The following is a 26326-nucleotide window of genomic DNA, read 5'->3' as shown; positions in this document are numbered from 1 at the left end:
AGAATATCCAAGCAGACTCCTGCTGAACACGGAGCCCAGTGTTGGGCTGTATCTAATGAACCATGAAATCATGACCTAAGTTGAAACCGAAAGTCAGATGCTCCACTGACTAAGCCACCCAGGCACCATAATTTGTTTACCCATCCTATTTATGAACATTTGCGTTGTTTCAGTTTTTGGTGATTATAAATAAAGACTTTATATGCATTCTTTTTGAAGACTGTACAACTAATAAGTATTTTTTTTATTCTTTTGGGTTTATATCTAGAGATAGAACTGTTGCATTGTAAGGTAGGGGTATATTACTTTCTATGAAATCATCAGACTCCCAGTTGCTTCACAGCCTCACCAACATTTGGCATTGACAAACATTTTAATTTTAGTGATTATTATTAGTGTGAAGTGGTTTTAATTTATAATTCTTTGATGACTAATGATTTAAGAACTTTTTCCATTTGCTTATTTGTTTCTCATTTATCTTTTTGTGAATCGTTTCTGTTTGATTTTCTTATCACTGAGTTGTAGGAATTTCTCACATTTTTTCTGGATATAAATTCTTAGTTATGTATTGCACATATTTTCTCTAAGTCTGTGGCTTGATTGTTCATTTTTTAAAGGATTTATTTATTTATGTATTTGAGAGAGAGAGAGAACGAACGCATGTGCACAGAAGTGCCAAGTGAGGGGAGGGGCAGAGGGAGGGAGAATAATATCCAAGCAGACTCCTGCTGAGCAGGGAGCCCAACAACTGGTGCTTGATTTTCAGGACACAGGAGATCATGACTTGAGTCTCTTTTTTATTTTTTTTTTTGACAGAGAGAAATCACAAGTAGATGGAGAGGCAGGCAGAGAGAGAGAGAGAGGGAAGCAGGCTCCCTGCTGAGCAGAGAGCCCAATGCGGGACTCGATCCCAGGACCCCGAGATCATGACCCGAGCCGAAGGCAGCGGCTTAACCCACTGAGCCACCCAGGCGCCCCATGACTTGAATCTTAACGTAGAGTTGGACATTTGACCGACTGAGCCACCCAGGCACCCCTTATTCATTTTCTTAATACTAACTTTTATAATTTTTAAAAATAGCTATTAAGGTATAATTAATATACAATAAACCTCACATTTTTGGGGTACAATTTGAAAACTTTTAATCCATATACCCTAAAAAATATCACCACACTTAAAATATTAGACATATCTACTACCCCAGAAGTTTCTTATATCTCCTTTTAATTTATCTCGCCTACCTCCGTCTCCATCTCTAGGCAACCACCAATCTGTATTCTTTCATTATTAATTGATTTACATTTTCTAGGATTTTATTTAAATGGAGAAACATAGTATGTATTTCTTTTGTCTGATTTTACTCAAAGATATCTTGAAATTCATCTGTATTGTTTGTGTCAGTAATTCATCCATTTTTGTTCCTTAGCTGAATTCTCTTTTAATTACACATCAGTTTGTTTCTCCTATTACCTGTTGATGGACATTAGATTGTTTCTAGTTTTTGTTACAAATAAAAATGCGGTAAAAGTAATATACAAGTATTTATGGCTCTAATTTGCATCTTAAAAATGATTAGTGATGTTGACTATCTTCTTGTATGCCTGTTTTGCCTTGCTTAAATGTTCTTTGGTGAAGTGGATATTCAAAGGTTTGTGCATTTTAAAATTTGGTTGTTTTCTTATTATTGAATCTTGAGTTTTTTTAAAGTTTTATGTATAAGCTCTTTATCAGATATTTGATTTGCAAATTTTTTTTGAAGATTTTATTTATTTATTTGATAGAGATTACAAGTAGTCAGAGAGGCAGGCAGAGAGAGAGAGAAAGAGAGAGAGAGAGAGGAGGAAGCAGGCTCCCCACTGAGCAGAGAGCCTGATGCGGGGCTCGATCCCAGGACCCTGAGACCATGACCTGAGCTGAAGGCAGAGGCTTTAGCCCACTGAGCCACCCAGGCGCCCCTGATTTGCAAATATTTTCTCATCTTCTATAATACCACCTCCCCACAGCTCCTACTTTCTTTCTCTCCTGTTATTGGGGGGAATCTTTATTAAGTATGATGCTGCCCATGGATATTTTATAGATGTCCTCTGTCCATTGAGAAAGTTGCCTTTTATATATAGTTTTCTGAGGGTTTCTAATCCTGAACGGGAATTGATTTTGTTGTTGTTGCTCCACACCTTAAAACCCTTTTGTGTTTCTCTACTCCACCTGGAGTAGAGTACAGATTTCATAATATTGTCAGATATTACAGCTCTTTTCCAGCAAGATGGGCTGTCTGTTCCCCTCACCTATAAATCCTGACTGGCCTTGTGACTTGGCTTTGACTACCAGGAAATTCTATGAAAATGTTATTGCAGTTTCTGAGCAAGGCCTCAAGAGGCCTTATCGCTCTGCTGTCTCTTAGAACACCGAGAGCACAATGCCCTGAAGAAAGCCCACCTGACCTCCTTGAGAATACAGTCCTGTGTGGAGAGGCTCAATTATCCCAACAGGGTTCAGCTTCCTCAGTTCCACCTCATACAAGTCCACTTCTGCAGCCAGTCTGCCTGCCACATGACTGAGGCCTGGTGCTACCATTGGAAGAACTGTCCATTGAACTCACAGAATCTTAAAACCTCGTAAGTCACTGTTGTTTTCAGACACAGCCCAAGACATACATAGATATGGATCTGGACTTCTGTAGTTCTTATTTCCATCTTACCTGTTTCTTTGCCAGTCCTTTCGATGAGAGTAAATGATATTCCCAATTACTCAAATTAGAAGCTAAATCATCCTTGATACCTGCCTCCCCTTCCTACACCCAACTATCATTAAATTCCATTTATTCTGGCTCCAAAATACATCTCAGCTGTCTAATCCTCTTCATCTCCATACCTTTCTAGGCCAAATCTTCATCTCATCTCTTGCTTGAATTATTGTAACAACATCTAACTGGTCTGTCAGCTCCTCTGATTTATTCTCCACAAAGCACTCTGTGTGTGTGTGTGTGTGTATAACATTAATGAGATCTTGGCTTCCCATTATATTTAATAGATCCCACTGTGTTTATAATTCAAACTCCTTATAATGGCATAGAATGCCCTGGTGACTGCCTACTTCTTCAGTCCCAACACATACCATTTGACCTTGCTGGTTCTGTGTAGTAGGTTGAGTAGTGATCCCCTTGGAAAGATATATGGAATCCCAAAATATGATCTTAAGGTCTTAGCAGATGTAATTAAAGATCTCAAGGTGAGATCATCCTGGATCAGCTAAGGCCCTAAATCCAATGAGGAGCATCTTTGTTCAACACAGAAAGATGCCAGGAAGAAGGCCATGTGAACATGGAGGCAGATAGCCACAAGCCAAGAACACCAGGAGCCCCTAGATACTGGAAGAGGAAAAGAAGGATCCTCTCCTAGAGCTTTCAGAGGGAAATGGTCCTGCCAGCACCTTGATTTCAGGCTTCTGGGTTCCAGAACTGTGAGAGAATAAGTTTCTGTTGTTTTTTAATCCACCGTTTGTGGTAATTTGTTATGGCAGTTTGAGGAAACTTACAACACCCTTTGTTTCATCCTTTAAGCATCCATGAAGCACTTTCATTGCTAAACCTATCTAAAGCTGTAAAGTAAGTCCTACTACCACTAGCTCCCCTATCCCATTTTCTTCCTTTATATCACCCTATTCCTTGTAAGTTGTAATTATTTATATGATTAAAAAGGATTTTAAAAATCACCTTTCTCACATTGAAAAAATACCTCAAGACTGAAATTGGGAACAAGTTTTGAATAGTAAAGTTTTTTATTGTTTGCTTAATTCTGTGGCTGAATTACAAACCATTGAGATAGTTCTTTGATTTCCTGTGTGTGCCTCCCGTTTTTGAAAAGAATTGTGATGCATTATGTTTTATTTTAAAATTAATATATTGATACTTATATATTTAAAATTCAAAGGTTGATATATAGTGTCATGGAGGAAGACCTTCCTCTGCACGGTGTTCCTTCTAGCTGGACTTAGGATCAAATTGCCGTGAGACAGATTAACAGGAGAAGAATCAAATTTAATCAGTGTACCTATGGGGAGTCCATGCAGACATGAAATTCCAAAGACAGTGAGGCAACAGGAAGGTTACATGAGCTAAGATAAAAGGTAGGTTCTAAGGATACGAAGGGGAGAAAGTTCAATAGCAAGAAGCTGAAAGGAGATGTTTCGAAAAACAAGGTTTCAGAGTTCTGCAATTAAGTTCCTTAGGTAAAGGGGAGCCTCTGTTAATAGCTCTTTTCCTGGTTCAGGCTCTTATTACCAGCTTAGCAGTTGAGGGGGAGGCTGAGTTTTGCCTGCGTCTGCTGGGTTTTGATTACTTTTAACTTAGAGTAATCTTATGCCAAAGTGACCTGTCCCAGGGCAGCCTGCCCTTGACCCCCTATGATAGGTTCTAAAATGGGTTTTCTAGAATGTTGGTTCTAATGAACTTTATTATTACTATTTTTTAAGCTTTTATTGCTGTACCTACAGAAGTTATTTCTCTAAATTAAAAAATAAAGAAAACCTATTTAATTATGGGACAATACTCTTTAATAATAGCAGTACCCAGCATTTATGCTCAAGAGTTGGAAAAATGGAAATGATAAAATTTATGAATAAAGTTAAAATGTGATTAAACATTAAAAATTTTTAAATTTTTTATTGCACGAGTATACCAGACTGGTTTACCAGAACCTTTAGGTTGTTTCAATTTTTTTTTTTTTTTAAAGTAGGCTCCATACCCGGTTTGGGACTTACAACTCATGACCCTGAGATTAAGAGTCACCTGCTTACCAGTTGAGCCAGCCAGGTGTCCTGAACATTAAAATTTTTCCCTGAGGTGTGTTTGTATCAGACCATTGTGTTTTGTTTCACACTAGAGAGTTTACATTTTATTTGTATAATTTTTTTTTTTTTTTTAAACAGAGAGAATGCACATGAACAGGGAGGGGAGAGGCAGAGGGAGAGAGAGAATCTTAAGCAGACTCCACACTCAGTGAGGAGCCCACCACAGGGTTCGATCTCCCAACCCCTGAGATCATGACCTGAGTTAAAGTAAGAGTTAGATGCTGAACTGACAGAGCCACCCAGGTGCCTTCCTATATAACTTTTTAATAACAAAACGTCTATTTGGTTATAAAATTATATATATACAAAAAATACTTCCTGTTGGATTTAGGGTATTGTATATAGAGTGATGGATGGTGCACAACAGATTGTATAAAAATCCATTTTTATTAGTTACAACACTGTACCTAACCAGTTGTCAGGTGAGGCTGACTTCTAAACTGAGACTTCAAAGGATAACTGGAGAAAGGAGGAAAAAGGAGGAAAAAGGAAGGAGTGTGGGTTAATGAGGAAGACAGAGCTGTCAGTACTCCCTTGCTTACTTGTATAGTCTGTTCTCTAACATACAGTTGTATTCCTAAGAAACTCTGAATTCCTCAAAAATCATATTACCATACCTATTACTTTGATATGGATAAAAAGGATCAATGATGTAAAGAATAGCAATCTTAGTTTTTCTATGGAAGTTTTGATAATAAAGAAATTTTAATCACTGCTTAAGATGTATATAAGCCTGAACAGTTGCTGTGGTGTAGTGATTAAAGCCTTGGTCTGGCGTCAGTGAGTCAATAGAGATGCTTTTAACTTCAAATAACAGAAGGTCCTATGACAGTGGGTTAAACAAATTGGGTCTATCCTGCTTCCTTCTTCCTCCCCAAGAAAACTAGTTAGGCAACTTCTGCTGAAAGCCGAGTGGCTTTTCATTGGCTATCTCTGAGCTTCCCTTAATTTTTTTCTTCATGGTTACACAGTGGTTGTGGCAGTTGCTACTGTTCAAATAGCAAAGAGGTAGCATTTTTTTTCGGAAAGCAGAGCTTACCTCTGCTTACATCTCAGCATTTTGTCCTTTGGATGGAAGGTGGCTAGGAAGGACTCGGTTGGAAATGGTGGTTGGGTCAGCTAACCAACAATAGCAGACAGTTAGACTGATTTTTAATGTCACGTAGGCCATTGATTCGCATTGTAACGGTGGTCAAATTAATTAGCCTTTCTAAGTCAAAATTCTGTCATCTGTATAGTCAGGATAAAGAGGATAATTATTATTAATATACTACTCCTATTTCTGACTTCTAATAAAATGAGAGAATGAATATAAAAATCCAGGCAATGTGCCAGACAAGGGAGTTAGTGCTCACAAAATATTAAGTCTGATTTCATCATCATCATCTTCATAATCTTTCATGTCAACATCAGCTTCATCCTCTTATTGAGGTAAAAGTCACATAACATAAAATTAACCATTTAAAATGTGCACGCCAGTGGCATTTGATACATTCACGGTGTTGTGCAACTATCTTACCTAGTTCCAAAATGTCTTTAGTCACTCCATAAGAACCTGTGGTACCCATGAAGTAGTCTCTCCATTTCCCCTTAACACAGCTTTTGGCAATTACTAATCTGCTTTCGACCTCTATGGATTTACCTGTTCTGGATGTTCTGTATAAGTGGAATCATACAATACAGGATCTTTTAGTCTGATTTCTTTCACCAAGCATATTTTTGGGTTTGTCCATGTCATATCATGTATCAGGGCTCCATTCCTTTTTATGGCTGAATAGTATTCCATTTTATAGAATTACTTCATTTTGTTCTTCCATTTATTAGTTGATGGACTTTTGGGTTGTTTTTGCCTTTTGGCTGTTGTGAGTAGCCCTGCTCTGAACATTTGTTTACAAGTGTTTATTGACCACCTTTTTTTTTCTTTTTTTTTTTTTACTTCTTGTGAGTATATATGTAGGAGTAGAACTTTATCTTTAACTCCTTGAGGAACTGCCAAACATCAGCAATATCTGAGGGGGTTCCAGTTTCTCTATATCCTTGTCAACACTTGATATTTTGTTTTTTTTTCATTATAGCTGTCCTAGTGTGGGTGTGAAGTTATATTTTATTGTGATTTTTATTTGATTTCCCTGATGATAAGAGATACATCTTTTCATGTGCCTGTTAACCATTTGTTTATCTTTCTTGGGGAGGGGACTATTGAGGTCCTTTGCTGGTTTTAAATTAGCTTGTCTTTTTTTGTTGTTGAGTTGTAAGAATTTTTTGTATTTTCTGGATACTAACCCCTTGTTAAGTTTATTATTTGCAAATATTTTCTCCCATTCAGCGGGTAATATTTTCACTTTCTTGATAGTAACCTTTGATGCACAAAATTTTTAATTTTTCCGAGGTGTAACTTATTTTAGTTTTTGGAGTCATATCTAGGAAATCACTGCCAAATCCAGAGTCTCGTATTTACCCCTATTTTCATCTAAGAGTTTTAGAGTTTTAGCTCTTACATGTGGGTCTTTGGTCCTAAAGGATCGATTTTGGATCAGTTTTGGTCCACCTTCAGTTAATTTTCTTTGCATGTTATGAGGTAGGACCAACTACCAATTTTATTTTTATCCTACCTTTTTCATCTGTATTCCCCATTATTAGCATGAAGCCACTGCAACAAAACTTCTGAATCATTTTTCTGAATAGCTTTTTCTCCATATACTCAACCAGTAGAAATTTCCTTTTTTATTTTTATAATTGAAACAGTCTACATAATGTAAAATGTGTGCCCTAAATTAACAATCATTTTATCCAGTGTGTAACAGGAAATCTTGAGCTACATTAGACATACGTATTGTATGGTTCTGTTTTGTTTTGTTTTGTTTTGTTTTAAGATCTTTTTTGTTTATTTGACAGAAAGACAGGGAGCAGGAACACAAGCAAGGGAAGTGGGAGAGGGAAAGCAGGCTTCTGAGCAGAGAGCCTGACACATAGTGGATTATAGGACCCAAGGATCATGACCCCAGCCAAGGCAAGGCAGACACTTAACGATTGAGCCACCCAGGCACCCTCAGGTTTTTTTTATTTTAAACTTGACAGGGTTGGTTAGTAAATCTCTAAGTTTGTTTTTAAGTTTAAAATTTTATCACTAATTTTGAACACTGAATTTGCTATCAAGAGTGTAGTTGCGGGTCCCTGGGTGGCTCAGTTGGTTGAGTGACTGCCTTCGGCACAGGTCATGATCCTGGAGTCCTGGGATCGAGTCCCACATTGGGCTCCCAGCTCCATGGGAAGTCTGCTTCTCCCTCTGACGTCCCCTCTCATGTGCTCTCACTCTGTCTCTCTCTCTTGCTCTCTCTCAAATAAATAAATAAAATCTTTAAAAAAAAAAAAGTATAGTTGATGAGAATATGTGATTGCTGCTTTTATAATCTAATCTTGTTTTATTTGGTAATTCATAATCTGTTTATATCTTTTATTGAATGGCATACCTTCATTAGAAGTTATCTGATTAGTCCTTTTCTCCCCCTTCATCTGAAGTTCAGGATGATGTAGTTTGCTGGGGAAAAGTGGTGGTGGTATGGCAGCCTACGAAGGGCTGTGTCATACTGTTCTTTAGCATTAAAAACATAGTCTTCCAGTGTAGGATGGATAGGATGGATCTTACGCATTCTTCAGCTAACTCTTCTAAGTTTTAACTTTTAAAGTTGTTTGTTCTAAACAAAGGAGGATATAATTTGGTTGTTTCTTTTTTTAGTACCTGATTCTGAAACTTGAAAGGCCTGCTATAGTCCAGAACATCACATTTGGAAAATATGAGAAAACTCATGTCTGCAATTTGAAGAAATTTAAAGTCTTTGGTGGAATGAATGAAGAAAATATGACAGAGCTATTGTCCAGGTGAGTTATGATTATGGGGAAGAGAAAGTTGTCTTCTAAACAAGCTACAGTCTTATTTTATCTCTTCATGACTAAATCTGCATGGTTTGATCTTTCTTTCAAGGGAGAAACGAATATTTCTACTGTGGTATTTCTAGTGCCTTATTTTAATATTGTGGCTTGAGTTAACCTTTTTTTAACCATCAGCCACAATTTAATATTGTTACTAAAGAAGAAAATAAAACTTGGGTGTTTTTTTCCCTACTAATTTCTCAGTCTTATTTTTGAACTGTAAATGACCTCAGAAATATTTTCAGCTTTAATAAAAATCTTTACTATAAAAATATAGACTCTAGGGAGGCCTGGGTGGCTCAGTCAGTTAAGCATCTGCCTTCTGCTCAGGTCATGATCCCAAGGTCCTGGTATTAAGTTCCGCATCGGAGGCCTCTTCTCCCTCTGCCTGCCACTTCCCTGGTTTTTGCTCTCTCTCTCTGACAATTAAATAAATAAAATCTTAAAAAACATATGTATAGACTCTGTCCAAAATATTAAGATCGATTGCCCTAATCCAGAAACAATATTTTGAGAATATAGTATAAATTGGAGACTAAAAAGAGAAAAAGTATGTGACTCTATCTACCACAGTACCTGCCACTTGGAAGGAGCTTAGTAAATTTGAGTTTTAAAGACTTAGACCATGAGGAATGAAAGTGTTAATTTGCTCCCTAGATAATGAAAAATCAGACAGTCAGTAACATGGACAAGTAAAGCCACAGTGTTTTAGAATATCTTTACGATATAATATGTGCCATTAGCATAGTGTTTGATAAAAGTAAATATTACATCGATACTGCATTTAAGTCATGAAAGTATGTTAGGACATAAGGCAATCTGAAGGTAACTGATATTCCTGTAAAGACTTGTGTTTCAATCCTAGCTGTTTACGTAGAGAGGTGGTAAGGGTTTATTTTTATTTAGAATGAAGTGGGTGCTATTAAACTAATGGAGTAAAAGAACATTATTAACGTCTTAATTGGAATTTTTAAAAACTTAATTGTTTCACAGGCTCTAATACTTGGCTCTAAGTTGTCAGAATTGAACGTGAATTATTTTTTAATTTTTTTCTTACTGCTTATATATTTGATGTTATATTCAGTTATACACTAAAGACACTAGTTTCTATTGCACATTTCCATGCACTGTGGCCACATCCTGTAATTAACGCTGAACATTTTTCATTAGCCCTCATATAGTTAGAACACAGTTATAATGCAGTTGATGTGAATGTGCAAGTTTTGACCTATATTCTCATTATTCTGATGTTTCACTACCCCCCCCCTTTTTTTTAAGATTATTTATTTGTCAGAGAGAGCACAAGCAGGGGGAATGGCAGGCAGAGGGAGAAGCAGGCTGCCCGCTGAGCAAGGAGCCGGATGCAGGACTCAGTCCCAGGACCTTGGGATCATGACCTGAGCTGAAGTCAGATGCTTAACCAACTGAGCCTCCCAGGCATCCTTTCGATGACTCCTTTACATTTTCTTGATCATGTATTTTGTTTAACCTTAAGATCTGAGTATGATTTATGTTTTAGTGTGTTTACTAAATTATGAAGTCAAATTTGATAGCCTATTTTTTTTTCCCCACAGTGGCTTAAAGAATGATTATAACAAAGAAACATTCACCTTGAAGCATAAAATTGATGAACAGATGTTCCCTTGTCGATTCATTAAAATAGGTAAGGTTTTTAGCATTCTGAAATAGAAATAAATTCTTTATACCATCAGTCAGCAAATTACAGCCTGTGGTCTGAATCCTTTGGAACTCCTGTTTTTTATAATAGGATTTTATGGGAACACTGCCACACTCGTTATTCACTGGTTGTAATGTCTGTCTTGCATTTGCTCTACAAACGAGTTGCAAGAGACAAAATGTTTACTGTTTGGCCCTTTGCAGCAGCAGTTTTCTGTTCCCTGCTTTATAAATCTGTAAGTGACAGTTACTTCAAGTGGAACCTTTTCCAGATATTTTTTCGTTTGAAGGTTATCTTAGAAGGTTTAATAAGATAAGTGACTTAGTTCAGCTTTGATTGTTTTATGGAAAGTTTAACAAGTTATTATAGAGCTTAATATTCTAAACTAAATACTGATGAATTCCTTAAGGAAGTATATTATGTTATTTTCTGTTTTTCTTTTTTTAACCCTCCCCCCAATTCTGTTTTTTCTTTTTCTTTTTCTTTTCTTTCTTTTTTTTTTTTTTTTTTAGTGAAATGTTGGGCAAACCCATTAAACTAATTTTGTGGCCCACTAATATGGTACAATGGAAGATTTGAAAAATACTACCTAAGGCATGTATTTATTTAGCAAGTGTTTTAGCTTAAGACAGTATTGTAATGCCTCCTCAGCATTAGTATTTTTAGAGTTATTTTGCTTTTCTTCAGGATTTTTTCTTTAAGGTAGAAAAGTTGAAGACTTGACTCAATTTGCAGTCTGCATCTATGTTGCATAGCTGAAAGTATTATGTTAAAATTAAAGTGAATCAGATCCTTCAAAGAATATTAATAAAAGCCAGAATACCATGTTTTGATTTGGGAGAAAAAGTCCTCTTTTGGAACAAGCAGTGTACTTCGTACTCATTTTTTGCCAACGTATCAAGAGGTGGCCTGTTCATTTCATTGACTCAAATAGTTCTGTTGGGTAAAAAGAATATCTAAGGTCTTACTAAGGACTACTATAAAAGAAAAACTACTTTGATAATAGTTGGGCTATCCATTGTGTTACTTTTTTTAGACTATGGTTTCTATTGTTACAATAAATAATTGTAAATAAAAACCTGTTTGCTGTTTTCCTGTGAGAATTTATGAACAAGCAAATTTTTTTACTAAGCTTAACTCTTGGTTGCTTTTTTTTTGTACTGAGTACTTCTTTCCTCAGTATGCAGACCACCCAGTTCCTACAGACCCTAGCATAGCTTTAGTAGTTGTGCATTTGCATATTTCAGATCTAGAAGCAGTGAGATGTCTTATATTTTTCTGTAATAAATTTAGGTTCTATTAAATTTTAAAGTACTTATTCAACCAGTTTTGCTTCATCACACAAAGTGAAAATTCTCTTTCTCTTTTTATGTTCAGAATCTTTTATTCTATTTATTTTATTGTGCTTTTTTGCTTTTTTGCGCAGTACCTACAGTCATTGGTTTACTTTGAAGGAAACTACCTACTGCTACTGCTTCTGTAGTTCTCAGTCTTCTAGTATTATTCATTATAAGTGTGAGTAGATGTCTGTTTAGGGAAGTTGTGTGGTTTCTTCCCTTAAAAAATTATAAAATTATAAAATTATCTCTTCTGGAAAAGTTAGACATTCAGCTGCCTAAAGATAAGAAATTGGACCTCTTTCCAGCCTTTCTGTCAGCCTTCAATTACAGAGCATAATGATGTCTTTTACTTAACCCTGGGTTAGTTTTATGGTTTTCAGGCAAAATGTTAATTGGAGCTTTTCAAATAATTGTAGACACTTACTAACTCATTTTATATCTAGGATATTAATATTTAGATAACTTCATATTTCTTCTCTGTTAAAAGATACTAATAGTGGTCTGCTGTGTGCTTGCTTTCTAGTCTTCTTAACATTTTTTTGATACATTTTCTTTGAAAATAATATAATGTGAAAATGTGAAACTCAAAGCCTTTATGTTAGGTTAGTATTTTTAGTTTATCACCATGTTTTCTTAAAAAAACAATCATTCTGAAAAAGTACTTGAGTGATGTGTATCTCTCTCTTATTGGTGATTTAGCAGATATATGTTTACCTTCTTGGGATGAATTGTTAGAATGACTTAGATTTCTTTTTTTTTCTTTTTAGATTATTTATTTATTTATTTATTTATGGGGGGGGGCGGGGGGGAGTGAGCACAGGCAGACAGAATGGCAGGCAGAGGCAGAGGGAGAAGCAGGCTCCCTGCTGAGCAAGGAGCCCGATGTGGGACTCGATCCCAGGACGCTGGGATCATGACCTGAGCCAAAGGCAGCTGCTCAACCAACTGAGCCACCCAGGCGTCCCTAGAATGACTTAGATTTCTGTGGATTTTTTTTGATTTTTGCAGACTGGATGGTTGTGGGGGCTTTAGGGAGAAACTTCAGCTCTGGCTGGATTTGGCGTGCATTCTGGATCCTCAGAAGTATTTTGAAGTCTAGAATGAGTACTAAGTCTGGGAGGAGTGCCGTAATGGTGGCCCTTTATGCAGACAGATGGAAAGTTGATATTTTAAAAAATGTACCAAGAAGAGAAAAATTAATATAGTAGTAATAACTCATAATAATAGCTAATATTTATTGATCACACTATGTACCAGATACTGTGCTAAATGTTTTGTGTACTCACTAATTCTGTAGTAAAATAGATGTATCCTTTCGGAGTGCTTAGTCTTGAATTTTTAGGATCTTTCAGAACTTTGAAATTCCTAGCATCTTCTAATACCTGTTTCAGCCATTTAGATGGGAGTTTTCTAAGTGATACTGCCAAAGAACACTGAATATGCCACAGAGGCATTTTTGTTGTGTTGAGATGTTGACCCTGCTTTGATCCTAGAGTATCAGGAGCCTGCAGCCTCATACCCATATTTGCCATAAAAATATTACCACTTTTGGGGTGCCTGGGTGGCTTAGTGGGTTAAAGCCTCTGCCTTCAGCTCAGGTCATGATCTTACGGTCCTGGGATCGAGCCCCTTGTTGGGCCCTCTGCTCAGCAGGGAGCCTGCTTCATTTCCTCTCTCTGCCTGCCTCTGCCTACTTGTGATCTCTGTCTGTCAAATAAATAAATAAAATCTTTTAAAAAAATATTACTACTTTCTACACATGTCATTATGAAAAAGAAAGAGAGGCACTGATCCTGATCATACCTGTGTCTGATTGTCCAATGAGGAAAATTGGCAGTTGAACGTAGTATACAAACTCTTAGCTTTAGGATTTGTATTAAGAATTTTTAATCTTTATTTGAGGTGGGAACAAAGATCTCTTTCATCAGGAAGCAAAGAACATGTGCCTGGAGCTGCAGTTCACATTTAGATTTGACATATAATGCATAGCATGTCTATTTGCATTATTGAAGTTATTAATGTCACAGAAATCATTTGTAAAATTTGAAGTGGGTGTACATCACTCTGCTTATTCTGTATATATCCCTTCAATCTGCTAAAAATTAATTGTGCTTTTCATTCATCTTTAATATATGGTATTCTTGTGAGATGACTTCCTAATTAACCTCCCTCTCAACATTGTTCTTTGAAAGGCTTTAAGAATTACAATTAATATTATTTTAGAAATATTTCTGTTGGGCCATCCAGTATGTAGGCAGAATCTTTCTAAAAACACAGTTGCTAAAATAGTTTTTAATGAACATTTTTGAGTGCCTGGGTGGCTCAGCTGGTTAAGCAACTGCCTTCAGCTCGGGTCATGATCCCAGTGTCCTGGGATTGAGTCCCACGTGGGGCTCCCCCTGCTCTGCGAGGAGCCTGCTTCTCCCTCTACCTCTACCTGCCACTCCCCCTGCTTGTGCTCTTTCTCTCTCTGTCAAATAAATAAATGAAATCTTAAAAAAAAAAAAAGGATTTCATTTATTTATTTGACAGAGAGAGAGAGATCACAAGTAGGCAGAGAGGCAGGCAGAGAGAGAGGGGGAAGCAGGCTCCCCGCTGAGTGGAGAGCCCAATACGGAACTCGAACCCAGGACCCTGAGATCATGACCTGAGCCAAAGGCAGAGGCTTAACCCACTGAGCCACCCAGGAACCCCAAATGAAGTCTTTTTTAAAAAAGTGAACATTTTACTGGGACTTGAATAAGATATAATAGGAGGAGTTTTTCCTCCTAATCTTATTGAACATGGACCTGGAACTTGAAATTCCTAACTAATGTCTGGTTATACTTAGAGACTATGTTCTTTTGGCCTTGGGTTTAAAATCCTATGTTAGGGTTGATTGGGTGGCTCAGTCAGTTAAGTATCTGCCTTTGGCTCAAGTCATGATCCCAGGGTTCTGGGATGGAGCCCTGCATCAGGCTCCCTGCTCAGCCCCGAGTCTGTTTCTCCCTCTGCCTCTTTCCCACCTCACCCCGCCAGGGGCCCCATCCCAGCTTCTGCTTTCTCAATCACTCTCTCTCGAATAAATAAAAAAAAATTTTTTTAAGATAATTTAGTATTCATTCATAAAACTTTCTGAAAATTTTGTTGTTTGTACATGTAAACTAAGAGCCGTATTATACATCCTGGAAGTCTGTCATATATGCTAATGACTGGTTGCTACTGCCTGTGTGTGTCTTCACTCACACAGATAGAAAATCATTTGACCTAGTAACACTTTTGCTCCTCATGAATATGATATGCTAAAAGAGAACAGCAGACTTGGAAATCAGGTCTGATATCAGGTATGGTGGCTATTCTGCTTTGATACTTAAAACTTGACAAGTGTCAGTTTTTAAAATGTAATTATAGTATTCGTTCTGAACCATATTAGCGTTATATTAAAATCCATTGGCGGGGCGCCTGTGTGGCACAATTGGTTGAGTGTCCAGCTCTTGGTTTTAGATCAGGTAATGATCTCGGGATGGTAGAATTGAGCCTACGTTGGGGTCTGCACTCAGCACAGAGTCTGTTTGAGATTCTCTCTCCTTCTCCCTCTGTCCCTCCCACTCTTGCTTGTGCTCAGTCCCTAAAATAAATAAATTTTTTAAAAAAAATTCTTTGGCTTGTCTTGCACTTTTATCCATGTGTGGTTTTCTGACATCATTCATTATTCATTTAAGAATATGGCTCACTGAGTTATGCAGATCTTCCAGATGTTGAAACATTTTATTATGTAATATTTTTTAAAAACATACTCATTAATAGATCAGTACCAGTCTTACAGCAAAGTCTTAATTGCCTGGAAATAGTTAAATTTGCAACCTTGGATACCAGTTTTCGGGGGGGGGGGTATATTTTTTAAAGGTTTTATTTATTTATTTTTAATGAGAGGGTGGGGAGGGGCAGAGGAAAAAGGAGAGAGAGAATCTCAAGCAGACCCCCTGTAGAACACAGAGCCCAACAGGGGGCTCAGTCCCAAGACCACGAAATCGTGACCAGAGCTGAAATCAAGAGTCAGATGCTGAACTGACTGAGCCATCCAGGTGCCCCAATTCTCCAAAATCGTGATTTTTCCTTGAAAGCTTGAATTTTATTCTTTTTTTTTTTTTTTAAGGTTTATTTATTTATTTATTTGACAGAGATCACAAGTAGGCAGAGAGGCAGGCAGAGAGAGAGGGGGGAAGCAGGCTCCCCACTGAGCAGAGAGCCCAATGTGGTGCTTGATCCCAGGACCCCAGGATCACGACCTGAGTTGGAGGCAGAGGCTTTAACCCACTGAGCCACCCAGGTGCCCCTTGAATTTTATTTTTGGCAACAAATACTGTCTGTTGTTTTCTTTGAAATGACAGGTAAATATCTGGCCTATACTCCACATTAAATAATCATAAGTGATCTGTCAATTTTTCTTTTAAAAGGAAGTTGTATCCTGTTAGGGGTCTTGCACAGGGGAAGACAAATAGCTATTTTAGCTCTAACAGCTATGTAGATTCTTTTCCTTGAGATAACCATTATGCTTTGGTATGTAGCAAAAGTACTTTATGTGTACTTCCCACTGTGTCACACAGAATGTTAAAAAGATGTGTACCTAATGATTAGGATTTATTAAAATTTTTATTGCATCATTAAGGACATTCTTAAATGAATTGCCCCCCCCTTTTTAAAACTCCAAGTATATGATGGCAAGGAATACAACTTAATCTTTACTGTATTAAGAAATAATAGGGTGCCTGGGTGGCTCAGTAGATGAAGCAGCTGCCTTCAGCTCAGGTCATGATCCCAGGGTCCTGGGATCAAGTCCTGCATCAGGCTCCCTGCTAGGTGGGGAGTCTGTTTCTCCGTCTCCTTCTGTCTGCAGCTCTGCCTATTTACGCTCTCTGTCAAAAAAAAAACAAATAAAGTCTTAGGAAAAAAAAGAAATACTGATACATTTTCATGGTACTACTAAGATGCTAGAAGTTTTACTCACCATTGCTTTTTATAAAAAAGAAAAAATTGGATATATACCACTGAGACTTTTATTGAGATTCCATTAAATTTACAATTAATTTGAGGAGAACTGGCATGTTTACAACATTGAGTTTTCCCATTTAAGAATATTGTAAGGCCTTTCATTTATTCAGTTCTTAAGTAACATTTTCTGTTATCTTCAATAGATTCTGCCTGTATTAAAGTTTATTCTGAGATGTTGTAAGCTCTTGTGACTATTTTATTTTATTATTTATTTATTTTTAAGATTTTATTTATTTATTTGACAGAGAGAAATCACAAGTAGATGGAGAGGCAGGCAGAGAGAGAAAGAGGGAAGCAGACTCTCCGCTGAGCAGAGAGCCCAATGCGGGACTCGATCCCAGGACTCTGAGATCATGACCTGAGCCGAAGGCAGCGGCTTAACCCACTGAGCCACCCAGGCGCCCCACTATTTTATTTTTTTAAAGATTTTATTTTATTTATTTGACAGAGCGACAGTGAGAGAGGGAATACAAGCAGGGACAGAGGGAGAGGGCCATTTTATTTTATTTTAAAGATTTTATTTATTTATTTGACAGAGAAAGAAAGAGAGCCCAAGCAGGGGGAGTGACAGGCAGAGGGAGAGGGAGAAGCAGACTCTACACAGAGCAGGGAGAGCCGATGCGGAACTTGATTGCACTATCCCCGATCAGGACCTGAGCCCTGAGCGGCAGACAGTCGCTTAACCAACCAAGCCACTTCGCGTCCTCTTGTGACCTTTTTAAAGGGGACTTTTCATTAAATTTTCTAGTTGGTTATTACAAGAAAAGGGAAGACTGATTTTCATGTTTACCTTGAATACAATCTTAAGTTTTTCAGTTGAATCTCTTGAATTTCTTATGAAGATAGCTATATCATGTTCACTGTTTTTTCTTAATTTGGTTTTTTATTTCCTTCATATTGCATTGGCTAAGATCTTCCATATAGTGTTGAATAAAAGAGATAATTGGGATTCTTTGTCCTGTTACGGACTTGAGCTGCAATACTTACTGTTTCTCGATTAGGTTTAATTTTTGAGGTCTCTGATATTTAACAAAAATTTTAGATAAAGTAGTTTTCTTTTGTCTTCTATTTCTTTTTTTTTTTTTTTAAGATTTTATTTATTTATTTGGCAGAGAGATATCACAAGTAGGCAGAGAGGCAAGCAGACAGAGGGGGGAAGCAGGCTCCCTGTAGAGCAGAGAGCTCGACTCAGGACTTGATCCCAGGACCCTAAGATCATGATTCCAGCCGAAGTCAGAGGCTTAACCCACTGAACCACCCAGGCACCCCAAGAGGGTTTTTTTTTTTTTTCTAATGAGTAGAAAATAAATTTTATTAATTTATTGTAAACACAAGTTGAGGTTATCAGACACATTTTCTTTTACTTGGTTAACGTGGTGAATTACACTAATATGGCTTCTATTATTGAATCATCCTTCCATTCCTGGAATGGACTCTATATTTGATTACAGTAAAAACCTGGTAGAATTTTTTTGCAAGTTAAAAAAATTTTTTGAATATATACTTATAACTGAGATCAGCCTTAAATTATTTTTCTTCTGATTTTGTTTTCGGGGTTATGCCACTTGTTAAGAATTGAACTTTAATCTTTTGTGCTCTGATACAGTTTAATGTATATAGTAATAATTTGTTTCTTGTGGGTTTGATAAAATTTGACTGCTAAATAATCTAGCTCTGGTCCTGTTTTAAGAGGGGTAGGTAAATGAGCGCTTTGAATTTATTTTGTAGTGTTTTTATAAAGTAAACCCTGTGGCTCAATTGTTAAGCATCTGCCTTTGGCTCAGGACATGATCCCAGGGTCCTGGGATTGAGCCCCAAGTAAGGCTCCCTGCTGGTCAGGAGGCCTGCTTCTGCCTCTCCCACTCTGCCTGCCTATGTTCCCTCTCTCACTGTGTCTCTCTCTGTCAAATAAGTAAAATCTTTTTTAATAAATAAATAAATAAATTAAATTAAACTGCTTGATGGCATGGATCATATTTTCTTTTTTTACTGTAGCCCCAGCACCTAATAATACAGTGTTAGCCTTTAAAAGAAAAATGTTCTGAAAATTTGTTGAATGAATTTAAATGGGCATGAGTAGTGATTTTAATCTGCTAAGGTTTTATTTGAACTATGTTAATTTTTTCCTCTTTCTTTCTTTCTTTCTCTCTCTCTCTCTCTTTCTCCACAAAGTTCCACTCTTATCCTGGGGACCCAGCTTTAACTTTAGCATCTGGTATGTTGAACTTAGTGGCATTGATGATCCCGACGTAGTACAACCCTGTCTCAACTGGTATAGCAAGGTAGGACTGTATTTTAAAATCCTGATTTTATGTTTCTGATGTCTATAAGGGGAGAAATGTGTCAAGCTTTGTCTTCATTTAGAAAAATTTAAAATACTGAGAATAATAATAACTATAATGATTAATCAACTAATATTTATTATTTATATTCTGCCAGCTGCTAAGCAGTCTTTATAACTTATTTAATCATTACCGTTCTGTGAGATAGGTACAGTTATTATCCCTCTTTTATAGATGATGAAATAGAGCATGGAGAGTTTGAGTATCTTGCTCAAGTCCACACAGTTCACAATTAATTGTAAAGTGCCTAAGCCAGCATATAAACTCAGGCAGTCTAGTTCCAGAGTCTGCCATTTATATATATTATTAAACCTTTCTGATCCTGAATTTTGTTTTCAACCTATATTGATAGAAATTTTTAAACATAGTTTTTAGTGGGGACTGCTTTTATAACACATTACTCGATTGTGTTTGTTGAGTAAAATAGGAATATTTGCTTTTCCTTTAAATAATTTGAAATAGCTTCTGTAAGTATTATGATCTTATGCTTATAGGAAGTATAAAAATTATATTTAACAATTTTGTTCATAGATCATTTTATACCGTAGATACAGCTTGGAAAATGTCAGTTTAAGTTATTGAGAAGTAGGTCTTGTGGGGTTTTTGCATACCTTTTGTGCTTTGTTTTTTGCTTTTGACTCTCATAGCTTTTTTTCTTTCTTTTTTTTTTAAATGGGGGGCTCACTCTTTCTTGTCAAGGAGATAAAGCTTCACTCTCTTCACTACTTCCTGTTACTTTTATTTGTGAGTAGGGGTGAACTGATCTACTCATAGGAGATTGGGAAACACTAAATTCTAAGGTTTTTCATACGGAATTTCAGCTCTTTTCTGGTTAGTTTAATTGAGGAACTCTGACTAATTTGTTTTTGGCATTTGATTATATTCAACTTAAAATAGAGGCTGAATTTTAGTATTTTCTGTATTTTTCATATATTCTTGGATTTCCTGTAATACTGTAAGATCTTTCAGGGTAGAGATGATATTTTTACATGTTAAAAATTACCTTTACAGTGTTATGCACATAGTTGTATATACTTAGCATCTTCTAAATTCTGTTGGTTCTTTTAAAAAATAATGATTAAATTTCTCTGATACTTGAGTACAGTTTTCCCTTTAGCCTATGATATGTGTGTGTGTGTATTTTACTATACTCACACCAATCTCTTGATATTGTAGGAAGTTGCAACACTGTGGAGAGATTATATTTGAGAACATAAAATTGTTCAGTCTTACTCACTTTTTAAGTTCACTGCATTTATTATGAACCTCTAGCAATTAAAGTCTTCACCTCTTTGAGTTTCAATCTTTTTTTCAAAGTGTTGAAATACTATTATTTCATAAATTTTCTCCTATTGTATATCTATATGCAACCTGATAGAAAACTTAAGTTTTTATCTAAGCTCGTATTTTTGGCATTCATCCTAATAGGGGAGAGTTAGTACATTGAACATTCTTCTTTTTGGATTTTAGTTAATTGAGATTTTTGCTTTATAGCCATGTAAGAGATGAGGTAGCCCAGGCTTAGAAAAAAATACAAAATTTAGGTAGTTGTCTTATGATCATTTTGAGGCATAAACTCTGTGGTTTTTGAAATACATAAAACACTTGATAATATTTGCTTTTCATATAGTAACTTCAACTAAGAACCAAGAATAAAAAGCATAATATAACTTACATATGTTATTTAATGGTTTCTGTGCATTCAGTACCAACATTGTAATCTGATGAGTAAATGCCATGGAAGTTACAGTCTTTGCAATGTTAAGTGGTCTTTGATAAAGTTACTCTGCCTTTTTTTTTTTTTTTTAAGTTCAGGCTCTAGAATTAGGTTTGGTTTCATCTTTTTATATCTTCCATCTTCATGAACTAATACCTCTGGGTATATAGATATGTATATCTGTATATCTTCATGTCTTTTATATCTTTCTGCTATATACTTTCGTGACTTTTGGCAAGTAATTAGAGTTGACTAAGCTTCATCTTTGCCTTTCAAAGTGGAAATAATAACAAATAGTATAATGAATAGTATAATGAATAATAATAATAATGAATAGTATAATGCTTAGCACATAGTAAATGCTCACTTTAGGTTAGTTGTCTCCTGTTGCCTACAGTAATAACTAAGCAAATCTCTTCTTTTCATACTTTCTCTTGTGTTCCAGTAGTACCGTGAACAGGAAGCTATTCGCCTTTGTCTAAAACACTTCAGACAACACAACTATACAGAGGCCTTTGAATCACTACAAAAAAAAACGAAGATTGCCCTAGAACATCCCATGTTAACAGATCTACATGATAAACTGGTGTTAAAGGGTGATTTTGATGCTTGTGAAGAATTGATTGAAAAAGCTGTAAATGGTATGTTATAAACATGTAAACTTTGTTTTTTTAAGGTGATTTCAAGTGTATACAGAAGCAGTTTTTTGAAAATAATATAATCTTATGCCAATTATTAGTTTACTTTTTCCCCATTTTTACTCTATAAAGATTGTTAGCTTGTTGAATTATGTGCTTCTTTTATGTAAGATAGGTCCATAATGATACTTTAAAAAAAAGAAACATATTTGAACTCACATATCTAAATCTAAATTACCATCTTGGGAAACCACTGAAGCACGCATTTGCATCTATGAACGCTAACATTGACTAGCACTAAGCAATGTTACAAAAAGGCTTTAAATGTTGCCTTCCATTTTGGAGGCCTATTCCTTTATGTATTTTTATTGATAGAAAATTACCATTTTTAAGGGCATAATTTGGCATAATGGGTAGTTGGATATGTTAAAAATGTTATTAATAGAAAGTTATAATGAATGAGGGTATTTGTACTGGAAACATCTGTGTGATATGGATGCTACATAATTGCTAATTTTCTTGAATGGTTTATAATCTGGTTTTGAAAAAAATGTGAATATTAGAACATGATATAATCTCCAAAGATAATTGTTTTGGAGGATGACATCTATTTGAATATTTAAGGTCTGGTATGGTCTGGTATGTTTTGTTATTTTTAAAGTGTCTGTTCTTATTTTATAGAATGGTATTCTTTTAAAAAAATAATCTCTGCCAGTGACAAACAACAGAATAGGTGCTGTGGTATAATAGAAAAAAATATATAGGGGCACGTGGGTGGCTCAGCCAGTTAAGCATCTAGCTCTTGGTTTCAGCTCAGGTCATGATCTCAGGGTCTTGAGATTGAGTCTGTCTTTGGACTCCCTGCTCAGCAGGAAATTTGCTTAAGATTCTCTTCCTCTCTTTCTGCCCCTTGCCCCACTCACATGGTGTATGGGTATGTGTGTGGGTGTGTACTCTCTCAAATAAATAAATCCTTTAAAAAATCTTTTTTAGGGGCACCTGGGTGGGTGGGTTAAGCCGCTCCCTTCGGCTCAGGTCATGATCTCAGGGTTCTGGGATCAAGCCCTGCATCGGGCTCTCTGCTCAGCAGGGAGCCTGCTTCCCCCTCTCTCTCTGCCTGCCTCTCTGCCTACTTGTGATCTCTCTCTGTCAAATAAATAAATAAATAAATAAATAATCTTAAAAATAAAAAATAAATTAAAAAAATATTTTTTAATAGGGTGGCTGGGTGGCTCAGTTGGTTAAGTGTCTGCCTTTGGCTTAGGTCATGATCCCAGGATCCTGGGATCAAGTCCCACTTTGGGCTCCCTGCTCAGTGGGGAACCCTTGCTCATGTGTGCTTGCTCTTTCTCCCTCTCTCTAAAAAAATGAATAAAAATCTTCAAAAAATTGTTCTTGAATAAATACTTGGTCTTTGTCTCTTAAAACTCTTGGAATTTGGTGGAGGGACAAGAGTGTTTTTTTGTATGCTGAGATGAGAGGTGGCTGGGAGCCCTCGATCGCTTCAGATTTCCAGAAAGATCAAACCCTGTGTGTAGAGGGCTGAAACTTTCAGCTCCACCACCCAACCAGGGAAGGGAGAGGGGTCAGAGATTGAGTCTGATCACCGGTGACCAGTGTTTTAATCAGTTATGCCTAGGTAATAGAGACTCAAAAGAGAAAAGAAAAAGGCCCTAAACATTGAGGTGCCTAAAGAGGTAGAAAACACACCCACACACATACACACACCACCACCCCCACTCACTCTGATGAGTTGCTAAACCTGAGGGGGAGCTGTGGGAACCCCAGATTTGTAGGTAATAAATAAGAAGTATAGGCCTGGGAGTCGGTGTTGGCATGTGAAGTGAGGATTGTCTCGTGGGATTGAACCCTTTAATTTACAGGGATCTGACGGTAACTTCAGGTAGATAGTGTCAGAATTGAATTGTTGGATCCCAGTTGGTGTCAGAAAATTGGAAAAATAGCTGGTGTGAGAAAAAAACCCCACACATTTGGTATTAGAAGCGTTGTGAGTGAAAACAGCTTAGTGCTCAGTATAAAACTTGTGGAATGGAGTTTGGTCTTTTTTTTTTTTTTTTTTTTTTACTGGGAAGAAAGGACAATAGACTTTCGCCAATCTCTGCTTTCGTGTATTTTAATCTTATCTCTGTTGTCATCCATTATTATTATGTGCTCATTTATCAGATGGGTTGGATATTTTACAACTGAAGAAAATGGAACCAGTGCTCCCTTCCTTGAGTTTATAAATTTTAAGTTAACTTAAAACGAATTGCTTCTGGCTCCATTGCTTTGTAATAACAAACCTGCTTCTCAGCTTTGTACATTGTTACTGCTTATTTAATTGGTAATGATACTTGCAAATAAATGATTATTATGTTTGAAATAGAGTAGACTTTGGAGTATAAATAAATACAATATATATGATTATTAATATCTTCCCAAGCCATTAAAATACCACCAATGAAAGTATAAATCTATGTATGCCATTTCTAAGAATGAATGCTATATATTTTTCACCTAAAGATGAAGAAGTCACAAGTATTTTCATGATTTGTTAGTTTTGCTTCAAATCTTTATCCTAAGGCGTGTAATATTTTGTTAAGGTAGATCTCAGTGAGAACAACAAAAACCTCTGGCAACTCTATGCTCTCACTAAGCTGGAAACAGTTACATTTAAAAACTGTGTCTTTATCAATATACTCATTTAAGAGAAACTGTTAAGATTGTGTGCAGCTTTGATACCATAGGGGCTTAACTTACCTTTCTAGCTCTAGGAAGGGCTCAAGTTTGAGGGAAAATTGGTAGTTATTCTTCCTGAGTTAGAACTAAGACATATTTTTTTGTACTCCTCAAATGGCTTGGAACAGTGTTTAGTTAATAAACATTCCTTCCAGGGTTGTTCAGTTTGCTGCTGACTTCACTGATGATGATTTGTTGGACAAATAAGGAAGTAAACACTGCAGAGTTTTTTGGCTTCTGCTCCACTAAAAACATAGCAGAGAAGGGCAAGAAGTTCCTGTTTGCTAAATAGCAAAGCCTAGGGAATCAAAAGCATCTTAAAATGGAGGAAACAAGAGCTTACGTTTAGTGTATCTTAGTATGTTCTTTAAATATGAGTATTTGAGATATTTGAGAGAAAGTGTTTCTAATAGACTTACTATTTGTTAGAAAAACCCCTACATTTATAGTTAATTTCATTGCAGGTCCAGTACCCCTGGACCAATTATTGCTACTTTCTCCCTAACAGTTCCTGAGGAAGAAGTAGAATCCAATGATGATGGACAGAAGTAATCACCTAGGAACAGGAAATAGTCAAAGAGAACCTAGCTTTCCTATGCAATGTTTATCTTATTTCCTCTTTAAATTACAGTTTGCTTTTGTGAGATAAAGAAGGGATAAAGTTTAATAAAGTGGTCCTAAAGTTTCAACTGGAGGTCTTTATCTCCTTCTCACTTTCCCTCATCCTCTCTCCCTTTCTCTCTTTCATCTCTTTTAAAATTTCTTCTCACTCCATGGCTTACGAGGTGGTGGTTAGTTATGTGGCAGGCCTGTTTCCCTCTCAACATTCTTCGTTTTTGTTTTTTTTTTTTTTTTAAATATTTTATTTGTTTGACAGAAAAAGATCACAAGTAGGCAGAGAGGCAGGCAGAGAGAGAGAGAGAGGAGGAAGCAGGCTCCCTGCTGAGCAGAGAGCCCGATGCGGGACTCGATCCCAGGACCCTGAGATCATGACCTGAGCCAAAGGCAGCGGCTTAACCCACTGAGCCACCCAGGTGCCCACATTCTTCGTTTTTTAAGTGAGATCTTAAGTCTTGTTGGAGTTATCTTTGTGGCAATGTTTTTAACTGCATATTTAATATTGTTAATGGCAACAGGGCTGTTCATATTCTGTATATCTTCTGATTGAGCATTGGTAGTTTGTGTCTTGTAAGGAATATTCCCATTTCATCGAAATTGGTGAATTTATTGGCATAAAGTTGTTTATATCTTTATGACATCTTTATGTCGTATCTTACTCTTGAAATTGGTGATGGTTTCTTTGTCTTTCTGTTTCTTTTTCTCCCATTTCATTGATTTCTACCTTTATTATTTCCTTTTTTCTACATAATTCAGTTTTAATATGCTCTTCTTTTTCTAGTTTCTTAAAAATGAAAGCTGAGGCCATTAATTTGAGATCCTTCTTTTTTTTTTTTTTTTTTTAAAATTTTATTTATTTATTTGACAGAGAGAGAAATCACAAGTAGGCGGAGAGTCAGGCAGAGAGAGAGAGAGAGAAGCAGGCTCCCGCTGAGCAAAGAGCCCGATGCGGGGCTCGATCCCAAGACACTGAGATCATGACCTGAGCTGAAGGCAGCGGCTTAATCCACTGAGCCACCCATGCGCCCCAATTTGAGATCCTTCTTAACTAACAAAGCTTTTGGTGCTAAAGAGTTACCCTTGAACTGTAACTGAGCCAACATGAGTTCACTCCTTGGTGAGTCAGAAACTGCACCAGGTTGAGTTGTTACACAAAGAAACTTTTATTTGCAGCAAAGGAGATCACAGGAAATGGCTTTCAGAGCTATGACTCCCTGAGAGAGAGTGAATGGGTTCCTTTTGTTTAGGGTTAGGATGAATATTTAGGTTGGGATTCCTTGTCATATGTAGATGCTAGCATAAGATCACACACATGCCTTAGGGAAACATGCCTACACATACATTGTATGTATGTGAATGAAGCTGAGGCTCCTCCTTGGTTGGAGATTTTAGTATTATAATGAGGTAAAGGTAGTTGTTGTTCATACCAGAGGTCACTCCATGC

At 36.6% G+C, this 26326-nt stretch overlaps 1 protein-coding gene across 3 annotated transcripts in view; it reads left to right on the top strand.

The window, feature by feature from the left end:
- Nucleotides 1-26326, top strand: part of MKLN1 (muskelin 1) — a 338468-nt gene that overhangs the window by 215725 nt on the left and 96417 nt on the right. For all 3 annotated transcript variants that reach the window (XM_032305386.1, XM_032305385.1, XM_032305384.1), the window contains 4 exons: nt 8586-8728; nt 10354-10442; nt 19001-19110; nt 21336-21528. In XM_032305386.1, coding sequence (XP_032161277.1) covers nt 8586-8728; nt 10354-10442; nt 19001-19110; nt 21336-21528 — 535 coding nt within the window. The remainder of the gene's footprint in view (nt 1-8585; nt 8729-10353; nt 10443-19000; nt 19111-21335; nt 21529-26326) is intronic.

The sequence above is a fragment of the Mustela erminea genome, chromosome 11 (assembly GCF_009829155.1).
Source record: "Mustela erminea isolate mMusErm1 chromosome 11, mMusErm1.Pri, whole genome shotgun sequence".
NCBI lineage: Eukaryota > Metazoa > Chordata > Mammalia > Carnivora > Mustelidae > Mustela > Mustela erminea.
Note: the sequence above shows the minus strand (reverse complement) of the source record. Positions and strands in the feature narration are given on the sequence as shown.